Source organism: Thalassophryne amazonica, chromosome 3 (assembly GCF_902500255.1).
Source record: "Thalassophryne amazonica chromosome 3, fThaAma1.1, whole genome shotgun sequence".
In the NCBI taxonomy this organism is placed as follows: Eukaryota; Metazoa; Chordata; class Actinopteri; order Batrachoidiformes; family Batrachoididae; genus Thalassophryne; species Thalassophryne amazonica.
This window is the reverse complement of record NC_047105.1, coordinates 94,130,146-94,144,962: the sequence shown is the minus strand read 5'-3', so window position 1 is coordinate 94,144,962 and position 14,817 is coordinate 94,130,146. Positions and strand designations below refer to the sequence as shown.

The 14,817-nt window shown below is 39.8% G+C and overlaps 1 protein-coding gene across 2 annotated transcripts in view; it reads left to right on the top strand.

The window, feature by feature from the left end:
* ubap1 (ubiquitin associated protein 1) overlaps positions 1-10,131 on the top strand; it is a 29,854-nt gene extending 19,723 nt beyond the window's left edge. For both annotated transcript variants that reach the window (XM_034167105.1, XM_034167104.1), the window contains exons 5-7: positions 7,041-7,196; positions 7,599-7,700; positions 8,587-10,131. In XM_034167105.1, coding sequence (XP_034022996.1) covers positions 7,041-7,196; positions 7,599-7,700; positions 8,587-8,727 — 399 coding nt within the window. In that variant the 3' untranslated portion in view covers positions 8,728-10,131. The remainder of the gene's footprint in view (positions 1-7,040; positions 7,197-7,598; positions 7,701-8,586) is intronic.
* Positions 10,132-14,817: the final 4,686 nt, after the last annotated feature.

The following is a 14,817-nucleotide window of genomic DNA, read 5'->3' as shown; positions in this document are numbered from 1 at the left end:
TGAACGAGAGACTCTTCACTCACACTGTATTTGAGCAAACTTTGGAAACATGAAGGATTTCAACTGTAAAATAAAGCCTATAAATTAATTTCTGGAGCTATGCAAGCAGAAGGAGCTCATTTTATCTGAAGTCTTTGACAGAGGTTTTTTTTTTTGTTGTTTTTTTTTTTCCCCCACTGTGCTCTCTGAGCTGCAGCGCTGCTCTGCTCTCTGCCGGTGGGGGAGGGGCGAGCGGGCAGTTCATCACAAACAGCCTGGCTGGATTTTAGAAAAACTACATGAGAGCAGGGTAGAGTGTGACGGCGCTGTCATAACACTGATGCAGTGCTGCAAAATCTCCGTCTGTAGACGGGTTCCCGTCAGTTTTTATTTTCTGGTTCCGTTTACAGTGGTCCCTCGCTATAACACGGTTCACCTTTCGCGGCCTCGCAGTTTCGCGGATTTTTTTAGTCCAATTTTGCATGCTTTTTTTTTACAGTGCATTGTGTTCCGCGGCCTCATCAAGCAGCCGGTCCCGGCACCGCGAAGGGAGAGCACACGCATTGTGTTCTGCGTGTCTGTTTATAAGAATCTTCTCGCCCAGAAGAAAAAAGAGCGCCAACAACTACCCATAACTGTGTTCTTCACTCGGAAAAAGACACTTGCAGCGAGGTGTGACTCAGTGGAAAAAGGCGCGGCGCCAGGAGGAAGAGGCGCGATCAGAGGAACTGTGAAATACTGGTCAGTCACTATTAATAATTTCTTGTGTCCAACCTCGTACGCGTTAAAATTAAATTCGTTAGTTCTAAAAGCCATCATAATTATTTATAGGAAAACGTTCTATTTTTACTTCTCAAACAAATGTTTGGGCCTGAAAACAGGTTGGTCTTATTTTTCTACTAAGGTTTGAACTTTGAGAGTGTTTACACATGAGAGAAAAGTGAGAATATGTTAATGCCTGTTTGAGAAAAGTGTATAAAGTGTGTAGTGAGGGGTTTTACAGCTTTAAAACGTATATAATAATTGTAAAAAATACTTCGCGGATGTCACCTATCGCAGGCTATTTTTAGAACGTAACTCCTGCGATAAACGAGGGACCACTGTATTCCATCATTTATAATCGCTAACTGAAAAAAAAGTTATTAATTCATTTCGACACAAAACGAGAGAGGAGGACGGAATTTGCTTTAAAATGTATTCCATATGGAGGCCGCCATTACAGGAAGCGGTCGTGTGTGCGCAGTGGTGTTCTGGGCAGCGACTCTGTCACCGCGCTCATTGCTTTCTGAAGGTAAAGTAATAATACGAGTATATACGAGACCCTCGACGCTTGAGGCATCTCGTTGCATCGATCAACTCAGCTTCCCGCGCGTTTATCCAATACGAATTTTTACAATTATTTTCATCATTTCTAACAAAGGTAAGTCTATTACAGTTAATATAATAAGGATTTCATTTAATGGTGTGAGTAGAATGGACCCAGAGTATTTTTGTGAGAAATTAATTGCTAAAACATAAAGATCAGAATGGGTGACAAAATTCACTAAACAAGTCACGTTGCGTAAGTTGCCGTAACAGCCATTCATGCACTCGATGTGCACTCATCCAGTCATGGTCTTCAGGTTCATTTTCTCCAAATAAAAATAAATATTGATTTTGAACATTATTGTCCAATTCCAGTCATGTTCAAATAACATTTGGAAGACAGAACATGAATCAAGACATTCCACTGGTTCTGCTACATCAGCTAAACAACCAAATAAGAAAAGATTAAGTGAAACAGGCACTGTTTTCAAATATTTCAAAAAGTAATACACAGCACACCATAGAGACTCAATCTACCTGTTACATGCTCAGTTGTGAATAAAAATTGACTTGGTGCAAAATGATGGACTTGATAATTTCTAATAAGAAGTTACGTAATTGATTTTTTTTTTTTTTTTTTTTTTTTTTTTTTTTTGCAAGTTACCTTAGATTCATGCATCAGTGACTTACAAGTGGCAAAAGACTTTTCATTGGCAATACTTATCATGTCTTTGTGTCTTTAAGTGTATTATTTATTTTACCAGGTAATAGCATAAAGGTTCTAATAATTTATTTATTTATTTTGTAAGACACACTTAGGATTTGATTAATTGTGTAGAATGAAAGCAGAAATTATAGTCAGTTAAATTATTGCAGACAGTCATTCCATTTGTGGATGGTAAAATAGTAAATAAATTGTGATGAAATTAATACACTTTAATCATTTTTTGCAGTATGATAAGAGTCAAAAAGCACTGTTTTAGGCAAAGGAAAACTGTCCAAATTGCACCATTTTTTCAAAATTTCCGGGGGCGTGCCCCCGTACCCCCCTAGATGACTTGGCGCCTGCGGCGCTCATGCTGTGCGGCTTTGCCACACAGTCCGTCCACTCACGAAAAATGTTCAGTCAAAAAATTTTCAGTTGCTTGCAGCCATGCAGATGGCGTGGCGCCGTTGTTCCATCGTCTGTGCAGAACCCTGTGATATCATGTTTTCCGATTGTCCGCTGCGTGGAGAGTGGTGAGAAAAACTGAAGACGCTTTCTCGCGAGGTGCGAACCAAGACGTGATGTAAATGAGAAATCGGACACATTTTACACTTGTTCCGTACAATCGGACAAGCGTTAATGTCGGTGAGGAAAATAAGTATTTGAACACCCTGCGGTTTTGCAAGTTCTCCGACTTAGAAATCGTGGAGGGGTCTGAAATTTTCATCTTAGGTGCATGTCCACTGTGAGAGACATAATCTAAAAAAAAATCCGGAAATCACAATGTATGATTTTTTTTTTTTTTTTATAATTTATTTGTATGTTACTGTTGCAAATAAGTATTTGAACACCTGTGAAAATCAGTGTTAATATTTGGTACAGTAGCCTTTGTTTGCAATTAGAGGTCAAACATTTCCTGTAGTTTTTCACCAGGTTTACACACACTGCAGCAGGAATTTTGGTCCACTCCTCCATACAGATCTTCTTCAAATCTTTCAGGTTTGGAGTTTCAGCTCCCTCCAAAGATTTTCTATTGAGTTCAGGTCTGGAGACTGGCCAGGCCACTCCAACTAAGGAGCCCCTCCTTAGTTGCCCTGGCTGTGTGTTTGGGGTCATCATCATGCTGGAAGACCCAGCCATGACCCATCTTCAATGCTCTTACTGAGGGAAGGAGGTTATTTGCTAAAATCTCACAATACATGATCCCATCCATCCTCCCTTCATTACGGTGCAGTTGTCCTGTCCCCTTTGCAGAAGAGCACCCCCAGAGTATGATGTTTCCACCCCCATGCTTCACGGTTGGGGTGGTTTTCTTGGGCTTGTTCTCATCCTCTAAACATGGTAAGTGGAGTTGATTCCAAAAAGCTCTATTCTGGTCTCATCTGACCACATGACCTTCTCCCATGCCTCCTCTGGATCATCCAGATGGTCACTGGTGAACTTCAAACGGGCCTGGACATGTGCTGGCTTGAGTAGGGCAACCTTGCTGCCCTGCAGGATTTTAAACCATGACAGCATCATGTGTTACTAACGTAATCTTTGTGACTGTGGTCCCAGCTCTCTTCAGGTCATTGACCAGGTTCTCCTGTGTAGTTCTGAGCTTTCTCAGAATCATCCTTGCCCCACAAAGTGAGATCTTGCATGGAATCCCAGACCGAGGGAGATTGACAGTCATTTTGTGTTTCTTCCACTTTCTAATAAATAATCATAACAGTTGTTGTCTTCTACCAAGCTGCTTGTCTGTTGTCCTGTAGTCCATCCCAGCCTTGTGCAGGTCTACAGTTTTGTCCCTGGTATCCTTAGACAGGTCTTTGATCTGGGCTATGGTGGACAGGTTGGAGTGTGATTGATTGAGTGTGTGAACAGGTGTCTTTTTACAGGTAACAAGTTCAAACAGGTGCCAATTAATACAGGTAAAGAGTGCAGAATAAGAGGGCTTCTTAAAGAAAAATTAACAGGTCTGTGAGAGACAGAATTCTTGCTGGTTGGTAGGTGTTCAAATACTTATTTGCAGCAGTAACATACAAATAAATAAATAAAAAAATCATACATTGTGAGTTCCAGATTTTTTTTTTTTTATTTATTTATTTTTTTTTTTTTTGATTGTCTCTCACAGTGGACATGCACCTAAGATGAAAATTTCAGACCCCTCCATGATTTCTAAGTGGGAGAACTTTCAAAATTGCAGGGTGTTCAAAACAGACATGTTAAGGGGGACATGTCATGTGGAAAATGCTATCTGATTAACCAGTAAGACTGTTCTACCACATGCACCATCTGTCACAAATCATTACAGACTCCATGTGTATTTGAAACAATGGAAGATGTGAAAGTTTTTAAAACTTTCACTGCTTGTTATAGCTGCATCTGCGCCATGCAATGAAATGGAGACTGAGGCCTAGTCCACATTGTCACATGTTCGTCTGAAGCCGGACAGTCCCTCCTAAAAATTGGTCTGCCGTGCCTTCTCTGAATGTCATTTGGGACCTCAGCAGCTCGTCTGAGACAGACTCTCTACATCCAAAGCGATCAAAGGGAATGATGTGATTTATTAACCATCAGATGACAAGGTAAATCCTCTAAAATCATTCTAAAGTCAGTTTTAAACAGAAACGAGGCCGTTTTAAGCAGAAGTGACGCGATAATCGCCTCATTTTACTACTGACGCACCGAAATGACGTAGGTGCAGATGCACGTCAGACGTCTGCCGTGCTGCTGCTGCACTCTGATCAGTTCACCATCTTTTATGATGAAATAATGCAGTATTTATGTGGAAATGATTGTTATACAAAAGCTTCAGATATCTGTCGCTGAGATAGATCATGACTGGAGTGCAGTTTGAAGCAGAAACGAGGTGATAATTGGTGGATTGCAGCTAACACTTAGAAATGACGATGCTGGCGCTCCGAAATGACGCATCTGCAGTAAAGGCAGGGGGGACCGATTTTTAGGGAGGACCGTTCAGTCAGCAACACCGGTACTTGAAACAAAAACAGCATGTGGCTGTATCCAAAAATGTCTGCATCCACACTAACCTTTGTGGATTTTTTTTTTTTTTTTCTTAGCCAATTGAAGTGATCTCTTGTGTAGAACAAGTTGGTATTGATCAGAACCATCATATGGGAGGGGATGGGACAACTACCCAATAGACTAGTGGATTTTAGTGTTTAAAATGTGGTTGTTTGGTGAAATTGGGACCTATTTCTTCATATTTAAACAGCGTAACATTCTATATTCCACTTATCTTTGGAAATACTTACCTGTTTTTGCCTCATTTTGTTGGAAATACACTTCTGGAAAATATCACTCGACCATGAGAATGGCAGGAAAAAAAAGTGCAAATAATGCCCGTATGCATGATATAAATTTAAACATACATAAATAATAAAGTTAAGAATGTAGTAATAAAAATAACAGGACAGAGGAACACTGCTTCGAGTTATGATTTCTGTGTAATTGACAAACTGTGAAAGTTATTCAATAAAACATTTAATTACATTTTTGTTATTTTATATCTAAACATGGTTTATATTCACATGGCTATTGATTGAAAGTATAAATTGAGGCTTTCTAGAAAATGAAATGCATAATTATAAATATTCTTATTGCCTGTTTTAGCCACAATAACATTCAAACCATCAGAAAATATATATTCATCCTTAGCTTATTAAAGCATTCTGTATTAGTGACACAAGAAAAACACACAGATAAACAATATTTCATCTTTAACATTCATAGCATAGAAGAATGGAGAGGCTTCTGTGCATTTTTAATCAAGAAAGGTTTACCACTAAGAACACAGATACAGGCCAGGCCAATACAGTAGAAATGTCCTTGACCTAAAGTCACATGAAATTTAAATTAAATACAAAGTTAATAACAGCATAGAAGAATGGAGAGGGCACTGTGGTCGCCAAGTGGTTAGTATGCTTATTTCCAGAACAGAAGATTCCCAATTCAAGACCACCCCTGCTCATTCAGGCATGGGAATTTTCAGGAATATTCATGATTTTTCTTTTTTTTAAAGATGATCTGGAGAAACTATGCCTTTTTTTAAGCATCTGCTTGGCTGCCAAAATACATCTTAAAATGGGTCTAATTTTGCCTTAAACTCAGGAGCTCTTAGAGTGGGTCCATGACACCTAGTCGACTTTCAGGATTTCTTATTCTCCTGCCTGCTTCTCCTTATAGTATAGAGTTGCATCAGGAAGGGCATCTGGCATAAAACTTGTGCCAAATCAACATGTAGATCCATATCAGATCTGCTTTTGCAACCCTGAGTGGAAGAGTTTACTGTTAAGGAATTGAGAGATTTTAACTGCCATGCACAATAAAAACAAAGAAGTCATTAAATACCACCACCATGTAAAGACTGCTTTTGTTTCGGATGTAAGCAAATAAACTTACCCTCGAGCTAGCTTTGATCAACAGTTAGTCCTTGTGGACGACATTCATGTTACTGTTTCTTAGTCTTTGTCTTTGATGTATGAACTCAGGCATGGCTTCGAAGTCCAGAATCCGAGGCACACTGCCGCATGTCGAACAGCATGGGCCGGCCTTCGGCTTGAGTAAGGCCTCGTGTCGTCTGCTCCGACGCTCCTCCTCCGCACGCAGCCACTCGCCATGAAAATACGTCAGGCCCGCTTGAGATGCTTCCCTCCACACTTCCCTATTTTTCAACCTGAAATGTAAACTTTATTTTTAAGTCTTCTACTGGCTCTCTTAGCCACAACGCTTACATTGAATGACTTCTGGGTGGAGACACTGAAGTGGCCTTTGGTCTAAACATTATTATTGCAATATATATATATATATATATATATATATATATATAACTGATTTCTCTTCTGTTTATTTGTGAGATAAGACATGTTAAACAGATCTTCATGAAATCTGGTGAAGTGGCTGGGTCTATCCTGTAATGGATTCCTTTAAATTCTGAGCCAGCACTGGAGGAAATGGCTGCCGTGCGTGCGTGTGTGCATTATGGAATATATTGATGTAAATATAAGCAGAACCACATTCACATTCAGACATGCTTTTGTACTAGGCCAACTCTGGTTCAGGATCTGCACTGCCGTGTGGTGGGGCCCTCCTCAGCATGACCCCCAGTGAGCGTCAGTGTGTGGAAACCCTTGTGGGCATGGGCTATTCCTATGAAGGAGTCCTACGGGCCATGCAGAGACAAGGACAGAATATGGAGCAGGTGGGACCCATCATTTAAGAGCACAATTGTGTTGTTATTGTGTGCTAATGATACTGTGACACATTAGTACAAGTGTAAATACAGACCAAACATAGGAGTTGCATTCACTTCACACGGTTATCTTAGAAGAATGGTAAAATAGATGATTCCGCTGTACAGCCAGTCTAAAACAGTTTTGACCTGTCCAAACATGTCTGTCTTATTCTTCGCTGCAACGTACAGTCCAGCACAGCAGCACCGTAAAAGAACACTACAAAGTATTTGCAGAAGTAATTTCTTTCCATATAGTACCTTTAATCTCTAAACAAAACTGCTAACATACAACACTTTAGTTATCCTTTATGTAATACCTATTTTTTAATTTAAATCATGACACACATACCAATCGTATTTGTGTCTCAGGTACTGGACTATCTCTTTGTCCATGGGCGACTGTGTGAACGAGGCTTTGATGCAACTGCTGTGGAGGAATGTTTAGAGATGTACCAGTGCTCTGAGGAAAAGGCAAGTTTATATTTCAAAAGTAAAAAAAAAAAAAAAATTCTGTGTAGAAGTCAAAAGAATAGAATATTATCTCACAGCGTTGTGTAAAATAAACACAAGACACAAAGATTTGGACATGCGGAGAGCTCATTCAGGCTTTTCTGGCCAAACGCATCACTCTTGTAATTTGTTTGGACTTCCTTCTCCACTGATAAGGCCCTCTCTCATTTGGCTGTTCAAAAAAACACTAAGAGGGACTCTGAGTCTTGAGAAGACTTATGCGTAACCCGACTGCCCAGCTGGACATCATTCCAAAGAGGACTTCCAGAAATGTTTCTATCAATAACAGAACTGCTAAGAGAAGTGTGTGTATGACAGTAGAGAATTTGCTGAATCAAAGGAGTGTTCTGTTTGGCCACAAAAGCCTGAATCACTGGAGCAGAATGAGCAGCTCTGGGACTTCGAGACGCTTCACCTCTGCTGTCAGCTGCTTCGGCACAAATTTCACTGACACTCTCCGTATGCCCAAATCCTCCATCAAAATGGAACCTGTGCTAATCGCAACATCCTCCACAAGTTCTTGTATGGTGACATGAGAGTCATCCATGACCAAAGTCTGTATTCTATCAATCACTTGGTCATTTCAGCTTGTGGATGGCCTTAAGTGGTTCCGTCAGGAAAATACGACACGTCTGCACTCTTTGGCTTGGTGCTGGTGACTGGCGTGTGCTGCGAATGAGAAAAAATTCACGCATGCGCAAGAAGGTTCTCTTCACCTTTCCAGCAAATGACACCTCACATTCTACATTTGTTTCTGTGGGATAAAATAAGGTCTGATGCTTTGTGGATGCACCTCGTACACATTTATTCTAAGTTGTTGTTTTGTGTTTTTATTTATCCTCTGCAGGCCTTGCAGTTCCTTGAGCTCATGTCAAGATTTGGTGAGATGGGGTTTGAGCGGGAGGCCATCAAAGAGGTCTTGCTATTCCACAGCAATGATCAGGACAAGGCTCTGGAGGAACTGATGGCTCGTGCTGCAGCGAGCTGAGCCCTGGATACCAGACAGCCAAAAAAGCCCAGTCCAGGGCTTGCCTCCCACTACCACCCAGCGCAGCTCCTTTCCCCTCTGCCCACCCTGTCACATCATGTCTGCCCTCGCCTCGGCTGTGGAGGGGATAGTTGTGACACTATTATATTTCTCTGTGCTAAAACGTATTGTGTCTCAGCACTTCTTAAAGACTGTGTGCCTAAGGAGAGTATTGGAGTTTAACAATAACAAATGGTGGTGGCTTTTCTAAGACACCTTAGAATTAGCTTCCAGGATTTAGTACTGCTGAGGGATTTGAGAACAAAATGATGCCTGAGCCAAGGAAGGAGAAATTGGAGGATTCCAGAAGTAGTGTCTTGGTTCTGGTTTGCTTTCACTTGGGAGTGTTTACGTGACTGCAGGTACAGCTGCAGGATGGGGTTGTGACAGGGTGATGAGTGTATTACAGAAGGATCTGATTTGGTTAAGAAAGTCCCCCTCCTCAAAATAAACTAAACATAACTATCACCTTCTGGTCAGTGGAGACATAGTCAGTGGTGAGAGGGTTAAGGGGTCCTGAGGAGATTCTCTTTAGGCCTGAATGAACTAACATCAGATGTTGACAGACACAAAAGGCACAGTCACCAGACCAAGAACTGACTCTGAAGAAGTGCCCTTTCTCTTCTGGTGCCCAGCACCCAGTTCTGTTCTATTGTATGGTTTCTTTCACACTGTGTGTTTCTGTGGACATGTTTAATGTCTGTTTCAAACATTTTGGTTTCTGTGCTTTCTGTTTTAGAAACATAGTAGCTCATTAGTCATAATTTATAACAGAGATACTACTGCCCCCGTATTCTCTCTGACCTGCACTGGAATGACCTGTTAAACGAGTGGGGGAAAATAATTCCTCTTGGATATATTAGGAAACGACCCACATCGCTGGCACACGTTTCACAATTATCGTCTTCAAAAAACCTTTAAAAAAAACCCTGACACTTTCATTTAAGATCATAGTGTTTTATATGATAATGTAAGTACGTTAACTTAGAAAAGTGATACTTCTAATTGTTAGACTTTCTTTTCAGACTGGAAAAGAGAGTGGCTTAAAAAAAACAATGGAAATGAGGGTTGTTTTTCAGCCACACTGCAGTGCAATAGATAATACATATTGTGTGACTATTGACTGGGATTTTTTTGCCTCAGTATTTGTTGGAAGATGCACATGTTTAAGCATTGCTGGAAAGTGAGACACCTGTAGAAAAGATTTGATTTTGATCATTTATTCTGTTGATTTTATGCCACATGTCTTACAAATAATTTTGAAGACTTGTCCATGTTATTTACTCTCATGCAATAAGAAATGTCTTCATCTTGATGAACTTTGTTGACCTCTTCGTTGGCATAAATGGGAAGTGGGAAATTTTCTGAGTCCCTTCATGAGCATTTTCTTTTGCTCCTTGTTTTTAATAGTTTTGTCGTTTGACCTGATTTCTATTCTCCATCTGTCAGTTGCACCCAGGCTAAAGGCTGCAGTCACTTCCATCAGGTTGGCCTTTGTAGTGTTGCTGGGGATTGTGAATGGCATGGTAACAGCTTAAGGGCTCTCAGTTCAGTATATAATTTTGAGGACAAACACTCTGGGGGCCGTTTCCTTTGTTCATCAGGTGGAAAGAAAACATTTTTATGACAGTTCTAAGAGAAACCCTAGAATGGACAATTTTGCTCATATTGCAGTTTGTTGCCAACACAAGAATTATAGTTAACTTATGCTTTGGAGAGGATGCAACCGCACTGTTCTGAGATTACTCCCCAGGTACTGGAGCTTCGGCATCCACATTGTGAAGTACCTCAATATTTTTAATTAAACTGCTGGTGACCATTTCTCTTTCTGCTTCACAGATCAACACATACAAGTGCATCCTGACAACAATTTGGGGTCCTTCCCAGTGTTTGCTTAATCAGAAAACATCAGTATAATCACTTTTTGTGTGGCTGGCCAGGACCTTAGGGTCCTCACACAAGTCAGTTGTCAACATAGAGCTAGATATAAGAACTAGAGCACAGACTCTTTAGGTCATGCAGAATTGCTCAAAGTAATAGTGTGTTTTTAAAAAGTGAGTATAGCCTAAACTCTCTAAAATAGGTTTTATTTCCATAATGCAAATGCATGAAGAAAGATTAGCAAATTATCTCCACACTGGGCTGGGAATGCCTTGGGCACCCCAGTCCCCCAACCCCCAGGTGGTCAATGTGGCCTGGGAAAGGGAATTCTGGGGTCCCCTGCTGGAGCTGTTGCCCCCACGACCCGATCCCAGATAAGCGGTTGAGTGAGTGAGTGAGTGTGACTCATAGATGTGTTCTAGGTAGGTTGGCATTTCTAAACGGCTTGACAGTAACTCTTACAGCACAGTAAAGTTGTTACAGCAGTTTATGCAATCAGGTCTACCAAAAAAAGCTACGCAAGCCACAGTGCTTGAAGTTGAAGTGAAGGGGAGACAATTAAATACATCTAACCTGAAGACATGTACAGCCTGCTGACTCATCAGCAACTACCTTTACCTGTTAATTGTAGTTTGCCCAGTTCCACAGCTTTTGTCCAAGCTCATTGTATGGAGCTGACCATGTATGGATGTGAGAACAACGGCAGGCAGCACAGTACTCTGAATAACAAAAAGGATTCTAAGAAAAAGTGTGAAATTGACTATTTGTAAGAATTTTAGGTGGCCAAGTGGTTAATGTGCTTGGTTTCAGTGCAGAAGGTTCCGGGTTCAAATCCCACCCCTGCCACATTTCTCCATGTAATGAGGAGTTGCGTCAGGAAGGGCATCCGGCATAAAACGTGTGCCAATTCAACATGCAGATCCACTTTGGATTTGCTGTGGCGACCCCGAGTGCAAACAAGGGAGCAGCCGAAGGGACTTACTTTTACATTGTAGGCTACCCGCATACCTTTTTGAAAAATACCATTTGATATACGTATAGATTTCCTTCTAAGAATATATGCATAAATATTTGGAAATGCGTACGTCATATTGTGTTTGTGAATCCACATACTTTAAACTGTTGGTAGTTTCACTTGATCATTACATATTAAAAACCAAAGCCTGGAGGATGTTTTTGTTTCTAAAAAACCCGCATTTAAATTGAGCCTACATGAGATGTTCATTAAAATACCCTTAGTTCTTGTGTTTACTAAATGTTTCTTTACTCAGCCTATGTGCTTTAAGCACCAAATGCCAGTACAAATTTAAAATGTAATGTGTTACATCCAATGTTAAAGTGATTTTAAAAAGATTGTCCACAACTGGTATTTTACATTGCAAGGCCTATGTTAAGTGCAAATTTCAGAGCGGCATCCAAAATTGCATATGATAAGTGGACTTGGCAACTCTGATGCTGACTGTCTGAGGGTGAGAAAAGCCTCCCATATCATCTATAATATCACCACAGAAAGCGTGTCATGGCATCTCGTTACTATATTTTAACCCATGTGGGTCAAAATTCTACATTATTTCCATATAAATATTTATTGCCAATTATGAATCCTTTGACTGCTACAGAAAATCCATTTGTTTTCTATTTTATATGATTAACATTGTTTTACTATGCTTTTATTCTTTTTACTTTTTTATTATGCTTTTAATCTTTCAATTATGCTCTTTGATCTTTTGGTTTAAGTTGTTTTCTGTGAAGCGCCTTGAGGTGACACTGTCTTGATTTGGTGCTCTATAAGTTCAATAAGTTGAAGTGAAATTGAGTTAAATTATAAAAATCATAACTTTAAATGTGAACAATGTTTTAGTGATGTTTGTTGCTGTTTTTTTTTTTTTATTAATTTGATGATATATCAGATTAAATGTGTTGATTTGAGGTGGGAGGGAGAAAATACAACTCTACTGTTTCGCCTTTAGTAAACCAAAAACATACAACTTGGAGGATTTGTTGATTATGTTTTTAAGGATTGTGCCTGAGGTGGACAAAGTCTTGGGGCTGGTCTGGATGAAGAGAGAGAGCCAGATTATTTAATTAATTTTAACATTTGAAGGTTCTGATTGATTCTTGAAAAAGATATGTGATATAAACCTGTGTCTTTCTAGTTACTCTAATTGTTCAGGTCAGACAATAATAGTGCAAGCAGGTAATTGTCCGCATAAGTATTCAGTTGCAACTGGAAACATCTATATGGCTCCCATCAGCAAAAAAACAAAACAAAACTTGCAACAGAACAGGCTGTGTTTTACTAGTCTGGTCTCAGACTCTGTGAACAAACTGAGATTACACAGGCTTTTATACGTGTATTTAATAGAGAAACATCTAAACTGAGGTCACATACAATACTGTATGCATACTGTACAGCAATCTGACCTTGTCAACCATGTCTGGTTTGAAAGCAAAATAAGTCACCTGACTATATTAAAACCCCAAATCAAAAAAAGTTTAGACAATATGGAGAATGCCAATTAAAACACAAACAAATGCAGTGATCCTCACATTTACTTTAATTTCATTGGAGACAATGTGAACCCAGGATGTTAATATAAATTCATTCCTGTATGAAGGCCTGCAACACATCCATCCATCATTAGATCTCTCTCTTCTAAGTCCCTGTTAGTAAATGATATAATAATTGATCAACATATTGATTTATTCTGCCTTACAGAAACCTGGTTACAGCAGGATGAATATGTTAGTTTAAATGAGTCAACACCCCCGAGTCACACTAACTGCCAGAACGCTTGTAGCACGGGCCGAGGCGGAGGATTAGCGGCAATCTTCGACTCCAGCTTATTAATTAATCAAAAACCCAGACAGAGCTTTAATTCATTTGAAAGCTTGTCTCTTAGTCTTGTCCATCCAAATTGGAAGTCCCAAAAACCAGTTTTATTTGTTGTTATCGATCGTCCACCTGGTCGTTACTGTGAGTTTCTCTGTGAATTTTCGGACCTTTTGTCTGACTCGGTGCTTAGCTCAGATAAGATAATTATAGTGGGCGATTTTAACATCCACACAGATGCTGAGAATGACAGCCTCAACACTGCATTTAATCTATTGTTAGACTCGATTGGCTTTGCTCAAAATGTAAATGAGTCCACCCACCACTTTAATCATACCTTAGATCTTGTTCTGACTTATGGTATGGAAATTGAAGACTTAACAGTATTCCCTGAAAACCCCCTTCTGTCTGATCATTTCTTAATAACATTTACATTTACTCTGATGGACTACCCAGCAGTGGGGAATAGGTTTCATTACAGTAGAAGTCTTTCAGAAAGCACTGTAACTAGGTTTAAGGATATGATTCCTTCTTTATGTTCTCCAATGCCATATACCAACACAGTGCAGAGTAGCTACCTAAACTCTGTGAGTGAGATAGATTATCTTGTCAATAGTTTTATATCCTCATTGAGGACAACTTTGGATGCTGTAGCTCCTCTGAAAAGAGAGCCTTAAATCAGAAGTGCCTGACTCCGTGGTATAACTCACAAACTTGTAGCTTAAAGCAGATAACCCGTAAGTTGGAGAGGAAATGGCGTCTCACTAATTTAGAAGATCTTCACTTAGCCTGGAAAAAGAGTCTGTTGCTCTATAAAAAAGCCCTCCGTAAAGCTAGGACATCTTACTACTCATCACTAATTGAAGAAAATAAGAACAACCCCAGGTTTCTTTTCAGCACTGTAGCCAGGCTGACAAAGAGTCAGAGCTCTATTGAGCCGAGTATTCCTTTAACTAGTAATGACTTCATGACTTTCTTTGCTAATAAAATTTTAACTATTAGAGAAAAAATTACTCATAACCATCCCAAAGACATATCATTCTCTTTGGCTGCTTTCAGTGATGCCGGTATTTGGTTAGACTCTTTCTCTCTGATTCTTCTGTGAGTTATTTTCATTAGTTACTTCCTCCAAACCATCAACATGTCTATTAGACCCCATTCCTACCAGGCTGCTCAAGGAAGCCCTACCATTAATTAATGCTTCGATCTTAAATATGATCAATCTGTCTTTATTAGTTGGCTATGTACCACAGGCTTTTAAGGTAGCAGTAATTAAACCATTACTTAAAAAGCCATCACTTGACCCAGCTATCTTAGCTAATTATAGGCCAATCTCC